This window comes from Notolepis coatsorum (assembly GCF_963971535.1).
Source record: "Notolepis coatsorum genome assembly, chromosome: 17".
Classification (NCBI taxonomy): Eukaryota; Metazoa; Chordata; class Actinopteri; order Aulopiformes; family Paralepididae; genus Notolepis; species Notolepis coatsorum.
This window is the reverse complement of record NC_140181.1, coordinates 101,077,905-101,099,933: the sequence shown is the minus strand read 5'-3', so window position 1 is coordinate 101,099,933 and position 22,029 is coordinate 101,077,905. Positions and strand designations below refer to the sequence as shown.

The 22,029-nt window shown below is 43.1% G+C and overlaps 1 protein-coding gene across 1 annotated transcript in view; it reads left to right on the top strand.

The window, feature by feature from the left end:
• Nucleotides 1–2,726: 2,726 nt before the first annotated feature.
• Nucleotides 2,727–22,029, top strand: part of LOC311243552 (chemokine-like protein TAFA-1) — a gene marked incomplete at both ends in the record, with an annotated part of 108,962 nt that continues 89,659 nt past the window's right edge. The window contains one exon of the mRNA XM_084332807.1: nt 2,727–2,880. Within this exon, the coding sequence (XP_084188933.1) occupies nt 2,727–2,880 (154 nt within the window). The remainder of the gene's footprint in view (nt 2,881–22,029) is intronic.

The following is a 22,029-nucleotide window of genomic DNA, read 5'->3' as shown; positions in this document are numbered from 1 at the left end:
AGAATCTGGCCCAGGGGCCTCTGAAGTCTTAATCTGGCCTTGATGGTGTGTGTGTGTGTGTGTGTGTGTGTGTGTGTGTGTGTGTGTGTGTGTGTGTGTGTGTGTGTGTGTGTGTGTGTGTGTGTGTGTGTGTGTGTGTGTGACTGTGTATATACATATATACATGTATATTATTTATTTATTCATTTTTCAGCCAGGTGGTGCTCACGGTGTAAGCCGTGCCATCAGAGGTGATTTGCAGTGGGTGAGGAGGACTCAGGAGAGAGCTGATCGGGTGGAAGTTTAGCATACAGACGCAGTGTGGGGTGAAAGAGACATGTGATATAGTGTTGACACTCAGCCTATAGGCTTGTGTGTAGTGTGGACTCACTGGAGGAACATCTCAGCTCGCTGAGCGGGACCCGGTGCTCCCGCCTGCCTCCCTCCCTCCCGGTGCTCAGAGCTCAGAGGCAGCCTCTCGCTGGAAGGATGAGGACGGACGGGCAGCAGGAGGAGAGATTCCGCCACAGTTTTAATGAAGGAGCACTCCGCCAACCCGTGCCTGTAAATGTATTCCGAGTCAGTGGCAGCCAGCGGCAGCTCCTCAAGGGACATCGCCAGTGATATTTCAAAGGTGGATGTGAAGGGGGAGGAAAAAAGAAAAGAAAATCTGTAAATATCTATCTCCTGACTCCGGATTGACTTGTCGTTTTTTGTTTGTTGTTTTTTTTTGCTATTGTTATCAAAGCGCCGGGCGCTGAGGGGGGAGAGAGTCAGTGGAGTTAGTTTCCTCCACTCCAGACACATCCACAGAGTTGTTGTTGTGAAGAGATCGACGCGAGCAGCAGTATGGATGGATTTAATAAGTCAATCTGTTGAGATATTAATATATACTCAGCTTGGAGTGCTCAGGTAAGCCGTGCCCTGATGAGAGGGATCTCAACTCTGCATGCTGTCGGAAATGCCAAGACTTATTACAGTAGCGGCTTAGTCTGAACATTAAACTTTTGTGTGAAATGGGGTAAAATACATGAACACAAGTGTATTTTTTTTAAATCAGAAATTAACTCTTTTGGACAGTGCATCTTTTTACATGTATTTTGCATGCGGAGAAACACATGTGAATGATAAACTGTACTTGTTGTCTGATGTGCAGGGCTTATATATTATTCAATATTATTAATGAACCAGAAATGGTATTGTCTTTATAGTTTATGGGCTATCTAACTTGTAGGTGAGGCACTGAAGCAAATAGCATTAAAAAAAAGAAAAAAAAAAAAACATGTTTCACTGTCTGTATAATATGATGGGTGGGCTATATGGCCCATATGGGATCTTCAATTGTATGTTGTACTATATAACTGTTAAGCAAAGTCCACGCAGTCACAAAGAAAGTATGTAATACTAATTTACAATATATATATTTAACAAACCATGCAACAGTAGGCTATTGGAACCATAATATGTCTCAGAAGCCCTCGCATAACGTGGCAAATCATTTGAAATCGTAATCATAATTATAAACACTGAATCATAATTTAATTCGAACTATGGCGACTGAGGATGAGTCATATATCTGTTGACAAATGAATGTGAATAATAATTATTTTAAATGACCGAGGGCAGGGGGAGGGGGGGCAGTTATTTCTCCTCAACGGCTGCTCCATAACGCTGCTACCTTCGTATATATCTAAGCAGCGAGGTGAAGCATTTAGAAGTATTTTGACTTCCATGTTACTGTCTGTCTCGCCGTCCTCTGACAGTGAACACAGCCAGGCAGAATAGACTCACAGCGAGCTGATAGATAGTGACAGACACACGCAGGCGGAGCAGACCTGTCACAGGGGGGCGGCTGCTTGTGTATCTAATCTTTCTTAAGTTTAAATTGGGGTTTAAGGCAAGGAGAACGGCTGGAGGACTTGAAGGGAGTCGGTCTGTCAGGGGAACTCTGTGTGAGTGTGTGTGTGTGTGTGCGTGTGTGCGTGTGCGTGTGTGTGTGTGTGTGTGTGTGTGTGTGTGTGTGTGTGTGTCCCGGGGGAGCACTCCAGTCTCCACATCTTGCTTCTGCACTGTGGCTCGGGGACGATCGAGACAGGGAGAAACAAGCAGTCACGCAGAGAGAGAGAGAGAGAGCTCATACTTATATAATCATCCTAATGATGAATTTGGATGACTTAAAAAATCATCTAACACTATGGGTTGTTAAGAAGTCCCATTAGGGCCAACATTACAGTGCAAAATATTTAATCTTTTAAAATGTATTTTTGAAACTGAACACGTGCATGCATATGCATCCGAGTGGGTGTATGCACGATTGCACGCACCCTGTGTGTGTGTGCGCGCATGCATGTGCTTGCTTGTGCATCTGTGCGTGCAGGAGTGCTTGTGTATGTGCAGTGCACAATGTGCACGTGTTTGTGTGTGAATGTGGGTACATGTCTGCGAGTACACTTGCATTTGTGTGTGTGTGTGTGTGTGTGTGTGTGTGTGTGTGTGTGTGTGTGTGTGTGTGTGTGTGTGTGTGTGTGTGTGTGTGTGTGTGTGTGTGTGTGTGTGTGTGTGTGTGCGTGCGTGCGTGCATCCGGGTGGGTGTATATGCGTGTGCACAGTCAGCACATGTGTGTGTGTGTGTGTACTGTACTGTGTGTTTGGGGGTTAGGTGGAGGAGCCGAGGTATACATGATGATGATGATGATGATGATGATGATGTTGTGTGTGTGTTGCCTCTCCTCCTGGCCCTTCAGCAGATGTGTCCTGTCATGTCCTGGCTCCTCTGTCTGAGCCTGTGGGTCAGTGTAGCTGCCATTCATCTGTGTCAGGCCACGTTCTATGACACCATGCAGCAGCAGCAGCAGCACCATGGGACCACGCGGCTGGGACGAACCACCATCCACACCATCGGTGAGTCTTTTTTTTTTTTTACACTTCACTTCACTTCATTTTATTTTGTGTATTTTGTCTCATAATGTGTGTGTGTGTGTGTGGTTAGAATGTCGGGAACTGGACATTTCTCAAAGAGAAATCTAGAAAACATACACCTCAAAGGGTTAACCCTTTTCACTACCAAAGGGTTAACCCTTTCACGGCGACAATACAGATGGTTAACCCTTTCACTGCCACACGACAAAGGGTTAACCCTTTCACTACCACACCACAAAAGGTTAACCCTTTCACTATCACACATTCCTGTTTATTTACCCTGTCTGCATGGTATACCTATTGCCACTTGGAAACATTAAATCAACCTAAACCGCTCCATTCTCTCTCCCTTGTGTTCTGCTATTGGGCTCCAGTTAGTGAAAGGGTTAACCTTCTGTAGTGTGGTAGTGAAAGGGTTATTAACCCTTTGTCGTGTGGCAGTGAAAGGATTAACCGTCTGTAGCGTGGTAGTGAAAGGGTTAAAGGTGCACCCGGTAAGATATTCAGTTGGTTGAGGAATAGGATGAGGACCATGTAGTAGACTCATACACATGCAATCATGTGGAGTAATGTTTAGTCTATTTCAAACGATAGAAAGACCTTACTGAGTGCAGCTTTAAAACTGTAGTTCACTTCCTGCTTTTTCTCCCTTACAACTTTTCTTTTGTCATTCTCCCATTTAGTCGTTATGCCAATTCCCCCCATGTGTACCACCACAGTCCTGGTCATTGTGCTATACCCTCTGTGGGTCTGGGGAGGGTGTAGACTACCCTCTGTCGGTCTGGGGAGGGTGTAGACTACCCTCTGTCGGTCTGGGGTGGGTGTAGAACTACCACACTCTCCTCCGAATACACGTTGAGTCGCCAGCCGCTTTCCACCTGACAGCGAGGAGTTTCACTGGGAGAACATAACGCATGCTCGAGGTTCACGCTATCTCCCCCAGATCCCCTCCCTGCTGAACAGGCGACTGATCAGTAGGAGTCGCTGTTGCAACCATAGATAGATATATATAAAGACTAGATGACTCACCCACGCTGCTGGCCAATGAAGACCGACGTTGCCACATGGCGGCCATCTTGCTACAGGGTAGCATGCCCACTCACAACATGAATGATATAGTGCATGTACTATTGAAATTTTCAACCGTTTGGTTTGTTAAAAATGTCAGAGATGTAGTTATCATACTGCATACTTATAATCAGTGTTGGGACTAACGCGTTACAAAGTAACGCGTTACAGTAACGAAGTTACTTTTGGCGATAACTAGTACTCTAACGCATTACTTTTGAAATTCAGTAACGCTACTTACGTTACTGAATGGTTCGTTGCTGCGTTATTTGCGTTATATACGGCGTAGATTGATAGCGAGCGGTAGTGATTATTATTATTATTATTATTATTATTATTATTATTATTATTATTATATTATTATTATTATTATTATTATTATTATTATTATCCTCATATCCTGTCTGGCTGCGGGGAAACGCTATGCTGGGGGCGTGTTTTGTTTACTATTCCTGATCCTGACTGATAATGGCAGCGCCCACTCCGCCCAGCTACTCGCGTATTTCTCTTTTGTCGAGCGAAAAGAAAATAACGTTTTAGTTATGTCATTTGTGTTTTGGCTCAAAGATACTGGAGTCTAACGTTAACTACCAGGACTCATCCAAATCCACTCGCCACCCGCGTAGAATGATACCAGGCGACACACAGCAAATGGGACGGAACACTTTTTCCAACTACTTGGAGAGAGAATATACAGTACAACATGGAAATGAGATAAAGAAAATGTTTAAGGGGCTGCTGGACTAACGTTACATCTCGACAGACACTGTGGTGAGTGCAGTGATGTGAATGTAAATGAATGGAAACTCAAGTTGATCAACGCATTTTGACTACAAATCTGCCAGGGAATCTCATCAATACTAATCAAACAATATAAATAGTCCTTTCATGCACAATTGATATCCTAACTATTCTAACGTTGCAATGCACGATTGATATCTTAAACAACGTTGCAAGACGGTTATAATGAAACGCTCCGGCGACAGATATCAAGGCTGTTCCTCAAGCACTTATTTTCAACCTAGAACCTAAACGTGCATGCGCGCAACCTAAACGTGCCTGCGCTCAACCTCCCCGAGCAATTAGGCACGGTGCATTTCTTATTACGTCGGGACATTTGTGTTTGTGTCAGATTTGTGTTTGTATCTAGAGACCACATTGCTTAGCAGAGTTCAGTGATGTGAATGGAAACTGTCAAGTTGATCAACCGATTTTGAGTATCTGCATGGGAGCAATTTTTTTCTTCTTCAAGTAACTAAATAGTTACTTTTCACAGTAACGCATTACTTTTGGGTGTAAGTAACTAGTAATGTAACGGAGTTACTTTTGAAATGAGTAACTAGTAAAGTAACTGAGTTACTATTTTTCAGTAACTAGCACAACACTGCTTATAATGTACTTTCATATGAAAATACATTTTTTTTTATAAAAATTCTTCCAAGCAAGAATCATAGCCATGTTAATAACGTTTGTAATAAACCAAACCGTTTGTAAAAAAAACAAACCGTTTGTAAATCCATCAAGATTTCAACAAGAAGAGTATTTTTGTTTGTGCAGATCACTCACCTTAAAGCAGTAATTAACTAGCAAGATGGCCGCCGGTGAACTGCGCCGGAGACTCCGCCTTGCGCCATCTAGTCTTTATGTATATCTATGGTTGCAACAACCAGGACTCAGGCTACGTTTAGACGGAGAGAGTCTGAACAGAAACCGCAAAAGTCGTCTTACGGTTTCACTTTTAATTTTGCGTTTAGACAAGCGTTTTGGGATGGAATTCTCCGTGCAGACGAGGCTGTAACAACTCGAGACAACGGAGCCCCGCTGTCACACGATTGGCGCATATGTCACATGACGTGCTGTGAAGACCCGCCCTACTCTGCCTCTGATTCGCAGACTGTGGGTGGGGAATGTGATTGGACCAAAGCAGAGTCACTCACAGACAGTGGGTCCAGTCACGCCGCGGGACAGATTCTTGTGTATTTAAAAGTACTGCCAATGTAGCCTTCAGGTGATCGCCATGGATAGAATCAGACATGCTTTATTTACGCTTCTAGGCTACTGGCGCATGCCTGTGATGTAAGCAGTACACGCGACGAGAGCCTTGACAACCCTTTCGTCATCGTTTTATGCGGTTTGACAGTTTAGATGAGAGCGCAAAGGTTTAGCGTTTCTAGGAATTCCACCCTGGAAGGTGGTCTCACTTTTTTACGGTTTCACCCCGTAAAAACGCCGTTTCCGTATAAACGAAAGGCACATCCGAAAAAATATTTTTGCGGATTCACCTGCTAGCGTTTCCGTCTAAACGGGGCCTCATACCCTCACCAGCTTCCCACCCGTGAACACTGCCAATGCTGTTCATAGGAACGTCTGACCAAGCCGGAAGTACTGCTACCAGGTATTGAACCCGGCTCTCTGTGGTGGTAAGCGAGTGCTTTCTCCCTCTACACCTAGATTTTCTACTTTTAGGGTATATGCTTCAGATGGAAATACTAGTAACGATGTGGAATAATTTCAATGCTTTATACGAATATGATGTGAATTAAACTAAAAGGTCGATTTGAACACCCCTGTTGTGCGCCTGATTACTTTGATCTTGCACGTTGTATCGTTCCCGCTCATGGCCTCATGGCTCCCTGGACAAGTATGGCTGTGTTGTAGGGCTGAGCCCAAACGTTCGAACGTTCGGACCTTCATTCGTTACGTTGGCATTCGAATTCTAAATCAACATTCGAATTTTTTATTTAAAAAAAGATTTTTCTTTTTTTTCTTTTTTTTATATATATATTTTTATGTGATTATTCATAAAATTGTATTAAAACTGATGAGTTATATTCATTAAAGAAATTTGATTTAATAAAAAGAAAAAACTAATTTAATCAGATTAATGAGGATTTAGTTTGAGGATATTTATTTAAAAAAAAAAGAATAATAAAAATAATATATATATTTTTTAATTATTATTAAAAAAGAAGGTTTGAACGTCCGTTCAAAAAACCCTGACAGGAGTGCAGTGTCAGACTTGGTGCCTATTGGCCAGATGGTGGTGCTATAACAACAACATTTAAATTTTGGCCTGTAACCTTTGAACCGTAACTCTCAGAAAAACTCTGGATTCTCCACTTGCACAACCTAAAAGTAGGCACTTCCGGCTGACTTCCGGTTGCGAATGGTACTTCCTGTCCCATCCAAATACATTGGTTTTAGCTACTTTTCTCCCGTTATTTAAACAACTTTGTCGTCACAGAGAGGCAATGAAACGTTTGTATTATTATAGTATAGAATGTATTTAATAAGCAAACGTTTGTCAGCAGGGTTTTTGGGCTGTATTTCATGTAAAAACGTTCACTGTTAGTTTACTTGCTCACGCTAATTAAGGCTAATGTTGGCTAACAGAAGCTAGCGCAAGAAACGACGCCGCAAAGTATTGTTTATAGTGCATTTCTTGCCACCTTATAGCATTTGTACATTTGTATGACAGTCTATAATGCTCCCGTGAGGTTTTTCCGGACGTTTTGGTAATGATTTTCACTATAAAATCATATTTCTAAATGACAGGAAGTTGATGAAAACTGTCCGGGATAGCTTTGAGCTAACGATCTTTTCCATTCTAAACGTAACGTTAGTTGTTCAAAACATTACCTGTCTATATAATTTGTTCCTCAACGTTATATAGACAGGTAATGTTTTGTAAACTAACTGCAGCCTGATACAGTTAGAAGCTAACGTTAGCCAGCAAGCTGCAGCCTGCTACAGTTAGAAGCTAATGTTAGCCAGCAAGCTGCAGCCTGCTACAGTTTGAAGCTAACGTTAGCCAGCAAGCTGCAGCCTGCTACAGTTAGAAGCTAATGTTGAGGAACAAATTATATAGACGGGTAATGTTTTGAACAACTAACGTTACGTAAGCTTGCTGGCTAATGTTAGCTTCTAACTGTAGCAGGCTGCAGCTTGCTGGCTAACGTTAGCTTCTAACTGTAGCAGGCTGCAGCTTGCTGGCTAACATTAGCTTCTAACTGTAGCAGGCTGCAGCTTGCTGGCTAACGTTAGCTTCTAACTGTAGCAGGCTGCAGTTAGTTTACAAAACATTACCTGTCTATATAACGTTGAGGAACAAATTATATAGACAGGTAATGTTTTGAACAACTAACGTTACGTTTAGAATGGAAAAGATCGTTAGCTCAAAGCTATCCCGGCCAGTTTTCATCAACTTCCTGTCATTTAGAAATATGATTTTATAGTGAAAATCATTACCAAAACGTCCGGAAAAACCTCACGGGAGCATTATAGACTGTCATACAAATGTACAAATGCTATAAGGTGGCAATAAATGCACTATAAACAATAATTTGCGGCGTCGTTTCTTGCGCTAGCTTCTGTTAGCCAGCATTAGCCTTAATTAGCGTGAGCAAGTAAACTAACAGTGAACGTTTTTACATGAAATGCAGCCCAAAAACCCTGCCGACAAACGTTTGCTTATTAAATACATTCTATACTATAATAATACAAACGTTTCATTGCCTCTCTGTGACGACAAAGTTGTTTAAATAACGGGAGAAAAGTAGCTAAAACCAATGTATTTGGATGGGACAGGAAGTACCATTCGCAACCGGACGTCAGCCGGAAGTGCCTACTTTCAGGTTGTGCAAGTGGAGAATTGTGTGGATCCAGTCGAATCTATCCATGTAAGCCATGCCCATTTGCTTCTAGATAGATTTCCCACCATTTTAAATGTAGTCCAAGTCAGTTTTCTTTGCTACTCCTCCTACACATTTTGAGCAATCGTCACCAGATTCGGTACAAAGTATCTGTGGACATCTATGGTACAAAGTATCAATGGACATCTATGGTAGAGAGTATCTGTGGACATCTATGGTACAAAGTATCTGTGGACATCTATGCTACAGAGTATCTGTGGACATCTATGCTACAGAGTATCTATGGACATCTATGGTACAGAGTATCTGTGGACATCTATGGTACAGAGTGTCTATGGACATCTATGGTACAAAGTATCTATGGACATCTATGGTACAGAGTATCTGTGGACATCTATGGTACAGAGTATCTATGGACATCTATGGTACAGAGTATCTGTGGACATCTATGGTACAGAGTATCTATGGACATCTATGGTACAGAGTATCTATGGACCAAGCCCAAAAAAAGTTACATTGATATTAGGGCTGGGCGATATGACGATATTATATAAATATCGGGTACAGTTCATTAACGATACACTTTTTTAACGTATCGTGGATATCGTGATGTTTTGCCCAAGAGGATTGTGTCGCGTCAATCTGGTCCACCCCGTTCAAACTTTTGAACAACGCCGCTCCCACACACACACTACTGCATCAAAGTTAGTTAGTACTTATGATTAACAAAGGCATTCGTTTTGTGGCATCAACATTATATAGTTACACGTTATATAGTTACACATCAGCGTATTTACCCAAACATAGCAACGTCCGACGACGACATAGATAGCAAGCGTTACTGTTCATATCTCAGTCCGTGCCGAGTTGTGCGTGCCCATTCTGCGGTCTGTTAATAAAGTTTTCAATCAGACAGATGTATGGAAAGGCTTTTATTATAACATTTGTTGCAGTAAAATCATTATGCCTCGTTGTCATGCTGCGGTGCGCTAGTAATCACTCGTCGGCTGCGGTGAGCTGTTGTTGTTGTCGTTGAGCTGAGCTCTCGTTAAAATCAAGGAGGGCATTCAGGAAGTAAAAAAAGAATAGCGCTGCTTGCCGATTGGTGCTAAGAACAGCAGGGCGGGTACAAGCGGTGTGACGTAATTGGCAGACTCGACTGTCAATCAAAATTATTCGTTGCCGGCTGAATGATTGAATGAATGAACGTTATTAACGATTGCAGAATGGGTACAATACAGTACAGCTCAATACAACAACAGTGGACTGACTGGAGGATGAAGACCAGAAAAAGACTTTCGGCTTTTTTACATAAGGGTCCTCCATTTTCAATTCATCAAAACATTTAGAGACATACAAGTATACAGTAGTTTCATAAAAATGCTAAAATCCTATTGATTGATTTAAAACTTTATTAACATATTGCAGAATGGGTACAGTACAGCTCAATACATACAATTGTTAAGGGGATGCAGACCAGCGAAAGACTTTCGTCTTGTTTACATCAGGGTCCCCCATTTTCAATTCATCATATTTCATATCTAAATCATATAATATCTCATTGCTAAATATATGCAATATATAATCTAATAATCCAATAATCTAAATCTAATATATAATATAAAAATGCTAAATGCATGGGGATTTTATTTTGTCTTTAATGTTAGCTTGCAAACTCAAATACTGTCTTGGTAAGCCTCATAATGAATTGTTTGGGGAAAAAAAGAAAAACATCGTGATGCGTATCGTGTATCGCCGAAAGGTCAGAAAATATCGTGATATCATATTTAGGCCATATCGCCCAGCCCTAATTGATATTCCATCCAGTTTTTCTATAGCTGGCCCTTACAGCTTGCTCCCATGATGTGGGCGGGGCTTATATTACAACACACGTCATCTCCTGAACGCTTTATGCTATTGCAACCACGTTTGGTTGAATGTGAAGAATGCTGCAAGCAGCACTACTGTGGTTCTCCACAACGCTGCAAGCAGCACTACTGTGGTTCTCCACAACGCTGCAAGCAGCACTACTGTGGTTCTCCACAACGCTGCAAGCAGCACTACTGTGGTTCTCCACAACACTGCAAGCAGCACTACTGTGGTTCTCCACAACGCTGCAAGCAGCACTACTGTGGTTCTCCACAACGCCGCAAGCAGCACTACTGTGGTTCTCCACAACGCTGCAAGCAGCACTACAGTGGTTCTCCATAACGCCGCAAGCAGCACTACTGTGGTTCTCCACAACGCTGCAAGCAGCACTACTGTGGTTCTCCACAACGCTGCAAGCAGCACTACTGTGGTTCTCCACAACGCTGCAAGCAGCACTACTGTGGTTCTCCACAACGCCGCAAGCAGCACTACTGTGGTTCTCCACAACGCTGCAAGCAGCACTACTGTGGTTCTCCACAACACTGCAAGCAGCACTACTGTGGTTCTCCACAACGCTGCAAGCAGCACTACTGTGGTTCTCCACAACGCTGCAAGCAGCACTACTGTGGTTCTCCACAACGCTGCAAGCAGCACTACTGTGGTTCTCCACAACGCTGCAAGCAGCACTACTGTGGTTCTCCACAACGCTGCAAGCAGCACTACTGTGGTTCTCCACAACACTGCAAGCAGCAAGACACTGTGGTTCTCCACAACACTGCAAGCAGCACTACTGTGGTTCTCCACAACACCGCAAGCAGCACTACTGTGGTTCTCCACAACACCGCAAGCAGCACTACTGTGGTTCTCCACAACACCGCAAGCAGCACTACTGTGGTTCTCCACAACACCGCAAGCAGCACTGCCAGGGGTCAAGTAGTCGACCCATTCAGAACAGACATACATTCCGAACGGGCAGGTGTTGAGCATGCCGCTGCAAGCGGAACTTCCGGGGGAAACCAATCAATCGCCCAGTTTCCGAACAGCACGCGTTCCCAAGGGGCGCACGCTCCCAGCGGCCAGGTTCTGGACAGGCGCTGGGCTAGTATAATGCACGTCAGCACTTTGCTTTATGTGCAGTATTTCTGGGTCATTCTGAAGGTAATAACTGGGTCAAGAGAAATGCTGGGTTTACACATGTATGACCTAAGACAACAGAAAGTGACTGGATGAGCTGCTATGGAAGTACCTTCAGATGCATTTAGGTCATTATTGTCCCATTGGCCACCATTGTAATACTGCACAAATGAAAAAGGATGTATATCTCAAAAGTGGCTATATACACACTTTTAAAACACATGGGTTGATTGGAACCATACCGTGAAAGAAGAATATGACAGTAGACTGATGGCTGATAGATGTCTGGTAGGAGGGGAATGGTCTTTGGCCCTTGACTGGAATGCTTTGGGCCTCATTCAAGAAGCAATATAAGAACAGATTTCCTCTTATTTTGTTCTTAACTAGCATTTTTTCTTATTTTGTTCTTACCTGGGATTCAGCAATGTTTTCTTATTTTTGCTTTTCTCTTAGGCAAGACCAAATTCTAAGAGTGGTCGAGAGCACTCTTACCCAGATAAGAAACTCTACCATTGGTCAATTGCCCCCAAATACGACTTAAAAAACCCAGAACCTTTCAATAATAATAATAATAATAATAATAATAATAATAATAATAATAATAATAATAATAATAATAATAATAACTATTATTATTATAACTTATTGCGTGCGTTCTGCTTCTGAAATTAATTATATATTGCTGTTAGAACAATTAGATGCTCTGGCCGCCCAGGCCGTACGCATAGAACGCATATTTAGAGATCGTCTAGATCAGTGGTTCCCAAACTTTTTGTTTATGCGGACCACTAGATTGTTATCAAGAACATTTGCGGACCAATTCGTATGCAAACAGTAAAAATAAATAAACATCAAACGTATATATAAAGTGGTAGTGTTAAAACGCAGATATTTGAATAGTTAATTATGGACACTCAAAAGTAAATTGTTTTCGTCACCGCATACACTCAAACTCCTCTGACCTCATCTGGTCTTTCCAAAGACCAGAGATGGGACAGACGGACGGACACACACACACACACACACACACACACACACACACACACACACACACACACACACACACACACACACACACACACACACACACACACACACACACACACACACACACACACACACACACACACACACACACACACACACACACACACACACACACACACACACACACACACAGTGAGAGAGAGAGAGACTCTTGTTACGCATGACGCATGTCAGTCTGACCCGCGTTGCGCGCACTGCGTTCCGTTGTCTCAGAATGGATTTGGTAGAGAGAGAGAGAGAGAGAGAGAGAGAGAGAGAGAGAGAGAGAGAGAGAGAGAGAGAGAGAGAGAGAGAGAGAGAGAGAGAGAGAGAGATACAGACTCCGTTATGCGCCATTCAGTCTGACTTGGAGCATGCAAGGTAATCTTAATCTATGCGCACTGCCAGCCAGGCTTTTATGCAGAGAGATTCAGACTCTAGATCTATTTGCAGAGCCGGATGAGTGGCTGCTTAACCGTTTCATATTGCCAAGAGCGGTCCTTTTAGATGTATGCAATACTCTGGAGCCTCAACTCGGACACAACACACGCCGGTCAAATCCTGTGCCTCCTACAAGTTCCGAACGCACTCTGGGTTTTAGCCACAGGGACCTTTCAGAGAGAGATGGGTGAAAGGTCCGGTATTTCCCAACCTACTGCGTGATTGGCTCTTGACAAGCGCACAGTCATTCAGTATTGACAAAGCCTACTTTGCTGGAACTATTCATTTTGCACGTATACAGTACATGTTTCTTTTAATTTATATTTAATTATTTATGGAGCATTTATTTATCCACTCTGGTTGGATGGTGTATTGTACTTGTGCTGTATAATAACAATACATTTGAATCTAATCTCGTTTTGAGATCAGTCGCAAATCGCTTCCTGTTGAATGGATCAGCATGGTGCAGATGCCGAACCTCATTTGCCTTATAAGGAGCTGGCGGCGGCGTGTCTGTATGCAAATGATTGAATGGGAACACACATTTCAGTTTAAGAATGAGCGGGATTCATCATTCAACACACCTGGGTAAGAACAGATTTGGACGTTAAGAACGGGTTGATGAATGCGGCGGTGGCTTTTCTCATTTTTCTCTTAACAGACAGTTAAGAAAAATATATAACAGAGTATTGGTAGGGACGGCTAAGTGGTGCAGTGGGCAAGGCACTCGCCACTAACGCAAGAGTTGCTGGGTTCGAGCCCAGCTCTCGGCGTTGCTTTCGGCTTGGCTGGTTGTTCATACTAATACAATTGGCAGTATTAGGGGGTGGGAAAGCCGGTGGGTGGGGATCGGACGTTGTGGACAGTGACTCCTACAGGTCGGTTGGTGCGCCTGTACAGCAGAATCAGGAAAGTATCGGGGGCAGCGTGAGCCTCCCACATGCTACTCCTTGCCACTGAGAGATCGCGCTGTACAGGTGAAAAGATGCGACGGCTGCCTCCTCGTGAACCGGAGGGGACATGTGATGCAAGGCTTCGTCCACATTGCAGCCGACCAGTGGGAGGCATGGTCTAGCAACGTTCGAGACAGGGGAGGGAAGAATTGGATAATATGAAATTGGGATGGGAGAATAATAGAAAAATGGGGAGAAAAAGTAGATAAAAAAAAGAGAGTATTGGTGAATGTGGCCCATTGAGTTGGCTGCTGATGTGTGGAATGAGATTATCAGAAGCTTGGAGGATAAAATGGTCCACGATTCCTCACGACACGAGCGTGTTGCCTGTGGGTAACATCGGGGCTTTGATGAGGTCATTATAGCCACTAATGTTTTAGTCGCTAATAGGCTCAGACTAAAGAAAACAATTAGTTGTCATGCACATCGATCGTTCTTACTCACACAAGATTTTGCTGAGATAGTGTCAGATATTCTGTCACTGAAGTTCATAGAAAAAGACAGTTCTAATGCTGCATACACCCCCCCCCCTGCACCCACCCACCCACCCTGTGATTTAAACACTAATATTCATGCAACAACACCCCTCCTCATTTTGTCGTGGTGTGTGTGATCGCATTCTCTGTGAAATTTAAATCAATAGTGTGTGTGTGTGTATGAAGGGAGAAATATGTAGTAGTGGAACATTTTGAGAAAAAGACAGTCCTAATGCTGCATACCCCCACCCCCCCACCCACCCACCCGTGATTTAATTTAAACAATAATATTCATGCAACAATACCCCTCCTCATTTTGCCCTGGTGTGATCCCATTCTCTGTGAAATGTAAATGAATAGTGTGTGTGTATGAAGGGAGAAATCTGTAGTAGTGGAACATTTTGAGTGTCCAGGAGACAGACAGAGGAGATCTAGCGAATGATTATGGGCCTCATGACTCAAACAGAGGGGAGAAACTATGGCGATGGTGGATGCTGTAAGGTCTTCAAAGGGGGTGCGCTTATTATGGGCTGCTTGTCTCTGTCCTGGTAACACTGAAAGAACATCCGGGGGGAGGGGGGGGGGGGGGGGGGGTGAAAAAACGTCCTGCACCAACAGCTTTATTTCATCAGTCACACGAACGCATATTATGCAGAGGTTAGCAAATGCAAAAAAAAAAGACAGATGTGCAAAAATTTTACATTTTTCACAAGCATGGTCTGATATGTCAAGAAGCGGGAAATAGAATGTATATTCCAATTCCACATACGGGGACATTTTCAAAGGGGAGGGTGGTTGTTGGTGGTGGTGGTGGCTCAAAGCATACAATTCAAGATTCCTCTTGATCCTCCGCTTCCGAAAGTGTAAATGGCTGCCTTGTCATTCCATTTACCGTAGTATGGCTTGTCCTCGTTCCAGTATAAATGAGATGCCAGTTTTATGAGAGGAGGATGGGATGGCTGTTTGGATTGACTGCGACACTGGGACATTTGGGTCTGTGTTGTGTGTTGTGCTTGTTGGATTGGTGGCAGGATTGGGGTTGACAGGTCATGAATTGGTGGCAAGAAGGCCATTGGTTGTAGACCACTGGGCCAATCATTAAAGCTGCCGAAATGCCACGGGTTCACACACAGTGGTATTGCTTGCCACAGGAAATTGAGATCACAACAGCCCTAGAGATCAGTGGTGTCTTTTCTACCAATAGGAGCAGTTACGTTTATGGTCAGATATTGTTTATAAAACAAAGTAAACAAACATTTGATGACTAACACCTACTTTTGGAACTTCCAAATGCGTATATAATATGTCCCTAATCTCTCTTTTATTAAAAAAAAGGTAAAGATCCAAACCAGTGTTCTAATTGGCGCCCTATTTCTTTAATTAATACAGATGCCAAACTATTTTCTAAAGTATTATCTTGCCGTCTTGAAAAGTGTTTACCTAAACTGATTCACCCAGATCAAAGTGGTTTTGTTAAAAAAAATACTTCCGTCTGATAATTTGCGACGTCTTCCAACTCCGCCTCTCATGCTAAAGTGTCGTCAGCTGTTCTCTCTGTTGACGCAGAAAAGGCCTTTGACCGTCTGGAGTGGACCTATCTTTGGTCTGTACTGAAACATATGGAACTAGGTCAAAACTTTATAAATATGGTAAAAATTATATTTTTTAATCCATCAGCCAGTGTTATAACCGGAAATATTAGTTCTCCTCCTTTCAAAATCACTCGTGGAAGTAGGCAAGGGGATCCGATTTCTGCAAGCTTGTTTATTTTATCCCTTGAACCTTTAGCCCAAGCTATACGGCAATCAGAAAACATTAAGCCAAACTCTGTAAATTCTACTGATCATCATATTTTGCTCTATGTGGATGACATCTTGTTATATATGGAGAATGTATCTCAGTCCCTCTCAAGCCTCCTGCAAATTTTTGAAAAATTCAGTTCAATTTCAAGTTATAAAATAAACTGGACCAAATCAGCACTAATGTACCTACTGTAAGAACCACTCCTAACTCTGTGCTTGACCATGAGATCCCGGTTGTAACCCAATTTAAATATCTAGGTATTGATATATTTCCTTCAATTGAAAAAATTGTGTCTGTAAACTACAATAGAACCATTAGGTCAATCATAGACGATCTCAATCGATGGTGTAATATACCTGTCTCCCTTTCCGGAAGAGTCTCTATTATCAAAATGAACATATTACCTCGAGTAAACTTCTGTAGTTCCATGATTCCTATTGCCCCACCTGTTGCTCATTGGGAAAATTTACATAGAGCAGTCTCAAAATGTATATGGCGAGGCAAGCGAGCTCGGGTTAAACTTACTACCTTACAAAATTAGCGGCAATCTGGCGGTTTAACTGTACCCAATTTTAAGTTATATTTCCAAGCGTTATCATTTTGTCCTCTGTTGAGTTGGTTTAATTTAAATTCTGAGGCCCCCTGGCTTAATATTGAAAAACATATTGTGGCACCGATTCGTTTACAAGACATTGTCTTCACAGATATTTCACTAAAGCAGTGTACATTACGTTATGGTCCGATAATAGCGCATCCCATATCTTTATGGCGCAAATAATGAAAAGTTACTTAAATGGGATACTAAATGGCATGAACAGACTCCCTTATTCCATAACCCTTTATTGCTTAGCGGAGGCCGCTGTTTTGTAGCTCATTAATGGTCAAATTGTGGCATTCATGTACTTGCCGATGTTATGGAGGACAATGGTTTAAGATCATTCTCAGATCTGAAAGAGTCATATAACTTACCTGGCACCTCCTTTTTTTATATTTACAGCTCCGTTCGGCTATGCGAGCCTATGGAGTTCCATGGACCAAACCAACTACTCACCCCTTAGTTACTTTCTCTAAAAAAAACTGCAGGTCTGTCCAAAGATCAAGTTTCTATAATTTATAAAGATCTATCACAAAGATGTACTTCGTTAATACCTGTTATCCAATCGTGGAGCACAGAATTGGGATTAGAACACCATCAATCTATCAATTGGACCAGAGTTTGGGGAAATATTATTATGGCATCACGAAACCCAAATCATCAGCAGATTCATTTAAATTTTGTCCATAAAACATATTTAACCCCCCAGAAAGCTTATAGAATGAGACGTGCTATTTCACCAAACTGTACACTTTGTTCTCTAAATACTACTGGTACTTTTACACATATGATGTGGGAATGCCCCACAGTCAAATGTTTCTGGGAACAGATAACTAAGCATCTATCTAAAGTATTACAAAAACATATTCCCTGTTGTCCCAAATTATTGCTCCTTAATGATGATGATTCTTTAGCTTTAAGTATTGTTCAGAGACGATTTTGGCTGGCAGGAAGTACCGCTGCAAAAAAAATGTGGCACTGCGATGGCAAGCTCCACATTCTCTGTCCTTTAATCACTGGAAACAGTTATTAGCTGATGTTGTAACAATGGAGCTTTCTACAGCTAGATTAAATGGTGCAAACTATCAAACAATAGATGGCTGGAACCATATTCTCTATCAAGTTAGGACCTCTACTATATAACTAGCATGACATAACTAATTATATCTGTATAATTCCCTTTATTTTTTTGGTCTTTGTTGAAATCTTTGCTCAATTATTTTTCTTTTCAGGCCTATGACTGGGTGGGTTGGGGGGGATTTTTTATTTTTTTTTGTCAACGGTGGTTGGTGCAGGGGTTTGGGGGTAGGATTTTTTATTTTAAATGAGGCAAGGGGCAAGCCAATGCTTGTAGTTGGCAAATAAGTTAAATTATGTTTTATGTGCATTTTATGCCTGTAGCCTATGCGTCTATTCTTTCCCCAATACATTTCCAGTTCCGCATGCGCGTTCTGCGATCTGATTGGCCACGGACGTTTCTGGTGCGATCTGATTGGCCACTGACGTTTCTGGTCATGTGACATGTGCGCCCAATCGCGTGACGAGCTGTGTCTTTGCCCATTTCCGGGTCTAACAGCCTGCAAACTACCTAACGCCTAGTTTATCACTGGTTAAGCTTAGGCGACACTTTCGAAGTTGGTTAAGGTTAGAGTTTGGAATCAGGGCTGGTGTTCTATCGCCCTGCTCGAAGACAAATTCTAACCTTAACCAACTTCGAAAGAGTGCCTAAGCTTAACCGGCGAAAGAACTTGCCGTCACACGATTGGGCGCACATGTCACATGACCAGAAACGTCAGTGGCCAATCAGAGCGCAGAAGGCGAATGCGGAACTGGAAATGTATTGGGGAAAGAATTCAGGCTGCCTCTACCTGTGCCTTTCATCCAAAAATGAAATAAAAATATATGAAAAATAAATAAATAAAAAATAAAAGCACAACGCGTCCTTGATCAATTGTAACTGTTCTGTTAGAAAGTTATTGTGTTATTTATAAAATGCTGATCTGTTATTAACATGTTATCGCTTGAAAATAACTTGCCTTCTTGTTAAAAGGTGTAAAGGAAACTTACCTGTTTGGCTACATTGTTCTGATCTGATCTGTTGGGTTATAAGCAACAGTCCCACATTTAGACACCGGCAGACCTGTGTCCTGCAAGACTGTGTGTCCAAAAGTCCATTAGCTGGAGGACCTCTGAATAGGTATAAGTATAAGTGTTTATTTGTCATCAGATTAACACACACACACACACACACATGCGATGGGCGACCCACAGGAACACACAGGAACCTTCCCCCCAAGGGCACCCGGGAGCGTGAATATTTTCGGCAACCAACTTGTGTTTAGCGTTTCTCTGATTGGCCACCAAGCCCATGTGACCGCGGTAGCGCGAGAGAGCTGCAGCGCGGAAATAGGCTGTCTATTGCCATTCTCTAAGACAAACTCTAACCTTAACCAGCTCCTTAACAGCGCCTAAACTTAACCCTTCTAACCATAACCAACTCTGAAACATTGCCATTCTCTAAGACAAACTCTAACCTTAACCAGCTCCTTAACAGCGCCTAAACTTAACCCTTCTAACCATAACCAACTCCAAAACATTGCCTAACCTTAACCAACTCCGAAACAATGCTTAAAGTTATGCCTAAACTTAACGGCGAAAGAATGCGAATGCACGTTAAAAAAAGAAAAAAAAAAAAAATTTAAGGGAATCAAACTTGGCAGCAACGGGCCGTAGGATCCGCAGCAATGCAACGCTGCCAATTGAGCTAGTTCTGGATAGTAAAAAAGGGGGGATTACTGCTACATAATGCTGCCGCGACGGAGCTCTGCTGCTGCCGCGTCGCCGCGGGGGCGTGGCTAGACGCAAGTTGGGCGTGGCTAGACACAAGTTGGTTGCCTTTAATATTTAGGCCACCCGCGAGCAGACGAGGGCTGCAGCGAGCGCCGCGCCCGGAGACCAATCCATGTGCTCCTGTCCATCTTCGTCAGGAACACGACAGCGTTAGCGATCTGTTGTACATGTTTTTCCATTGGGTTTATATTCCGGAGGGGAAACCCTTGCGAGCACACAGGGAGAACATGCAAACTCCACACAGAAAGGCCCGGGAGATTCCCCACTTCGGTAACTGGCAACACGGCAACCTGGTCCCCAAGCGGGAATCGAACCCACGACCTTCTAGCTGTGAGACGACAGTGTTATCCACTACACACCACCGTGCCGCCGTAATTGTAATTGTGTGTGTTCAGTCACTTGGGGAAAGTGGCCTGCCTTCCACCCTATACAGCCGTACTTACAGACTGCTGGCCGGCTGCCATTCTTTCAGATGTGCTGAGGGCTGTTCGCTGTCTTTCTCTACAAGCGGGCGTAGCTTCCTTGTTCGTTATACAAGTATCACAGAGAAATTTCAAAGGTACTCACAGTTGCATGAGGGTCTTGGACAGATAATCGCAATGGTTTGAAAGCTCTGCGTTTTAAACATTTTAAATAACTTTTATAAACTGGTCAACACAGCTTTATTTCCGGCATTGGGTGCATGATGCGCATCAGGCAGCTAAAGCCGTTTTGAGCAGTGTTGACCAGTTTATAAAAGTTATTTAAAATGTTTATTAGCAACGCCAAGCTTTCAAACCATTGCGATTATCTGTCCAAGACCCTCATGCAACTGTGAGTACCTTTGAAATTTCTCTGTGATACTTGTATAACGAACGGTTCGGGTAGGACCAGTTCTTCAGGGTAAATCTAGGTTGGTTTCCTATTGAGGAGCAAGGGACTGTGGATTCACTCAGCCAAACCTTGTTGCCGTGCATCAGTCACGAAAGGGGCTACTCCGAAGAGTCTCTTCAAACGCGGACATCACTTCGGCGTCAGGCAATGGTTAACGTTGTCGTTCCCTGCCGCGCGTGTGAACAAAAATTCTCTATACCATTTGTTTCGGGGATGAAAATCCCGTTTTTAAGTCTCACACGTATCTCTTTCGTGAGGCTGAGGAAGAGGGGATGATCATTTCCTTCCCCGCTCTCTAACAAAGGGAACCTTTCACTGGTAGCTCACAATGAAACAAAACATGAAAAATGGATTTCCCACACCGTCACAAACAAAGGTTGTATTCCTTCCCTGCACGGCTTTAGACACGGACGGCTTAATAGCCTTATATAATGCATCATGGAGGCATATTATTTTGACATACATCTCCCTCCCTCCCTCCCTCCCTCCTCCAGACCCCCCCTCTCAGCCGCGCTCGTCTCGTCCCCGCTCCGACGCAGTGCCAACGGGGAAGTGGCATGCAGCCTAAGCCCCGGAGCCCCTCTGCATCTGGAGCTCTCGCCAGACCCACTTTGTCCCAATGTTCCCAATACATGCCACAGTCACCCCCCCCCCCCCCCCCCCAAGGGCCAGCACTCTATTTGGACCCTGAGACAACTGACCAGTCAATAAAACAGACCCATATCTATCATCCAAAGTGGATTTCCTCTTCTCATGTCGGCCTGTCTTATAGGGTCGAGTAAAGATTTATCAGGTTCTGATAACAAAGGTCGTGCCGTGCTCTTTTCTTAGCGCTACTATGTCCTTGGTGGGGTTTTGTGCGCATGTGTGTGTTTTAAAGCTAATGAAACCGTGGAGAACAGTGCCATTATTATACAGTAAGTGTTTGCTCAGAGCAACAAATAGATATTTAACAGTTTTGATAGTGTTTCCTATTTATTTCCTTGCTGTTTTCAAGTCTATGAATAATTCATCGCAGAGGGGCTTCTCTAAGCTCGTGTGGATATTTGCTTAAACAGCATGTTTAATTGAAGCTGTTCAACCATGTCTGCGCAGGGCTATGGTTTGTGGCCACAATGCTTGTGTGCAAAAAAATGAATTTCTGTGGCCCACAGCTTAATTAATTAGCCCGCTCTCTCTTCCCTGTGACTGTGTGCCAGCTGTTCCAGACACTCAGTATGAATCACCGCACATTAATAAGCATGATACGGCGCTGGTGCCATTTTCTCCAAGGTTTTCCTCCAAGAAATCATCAACATTTGCAGCGTGGCGAAAAGCACTGCAGTTCTTCATCCTCAGTTGGGGTATTGTAGGTCGTTATACTCTGCTCCCGGCTGTGGATGGAGAGACCC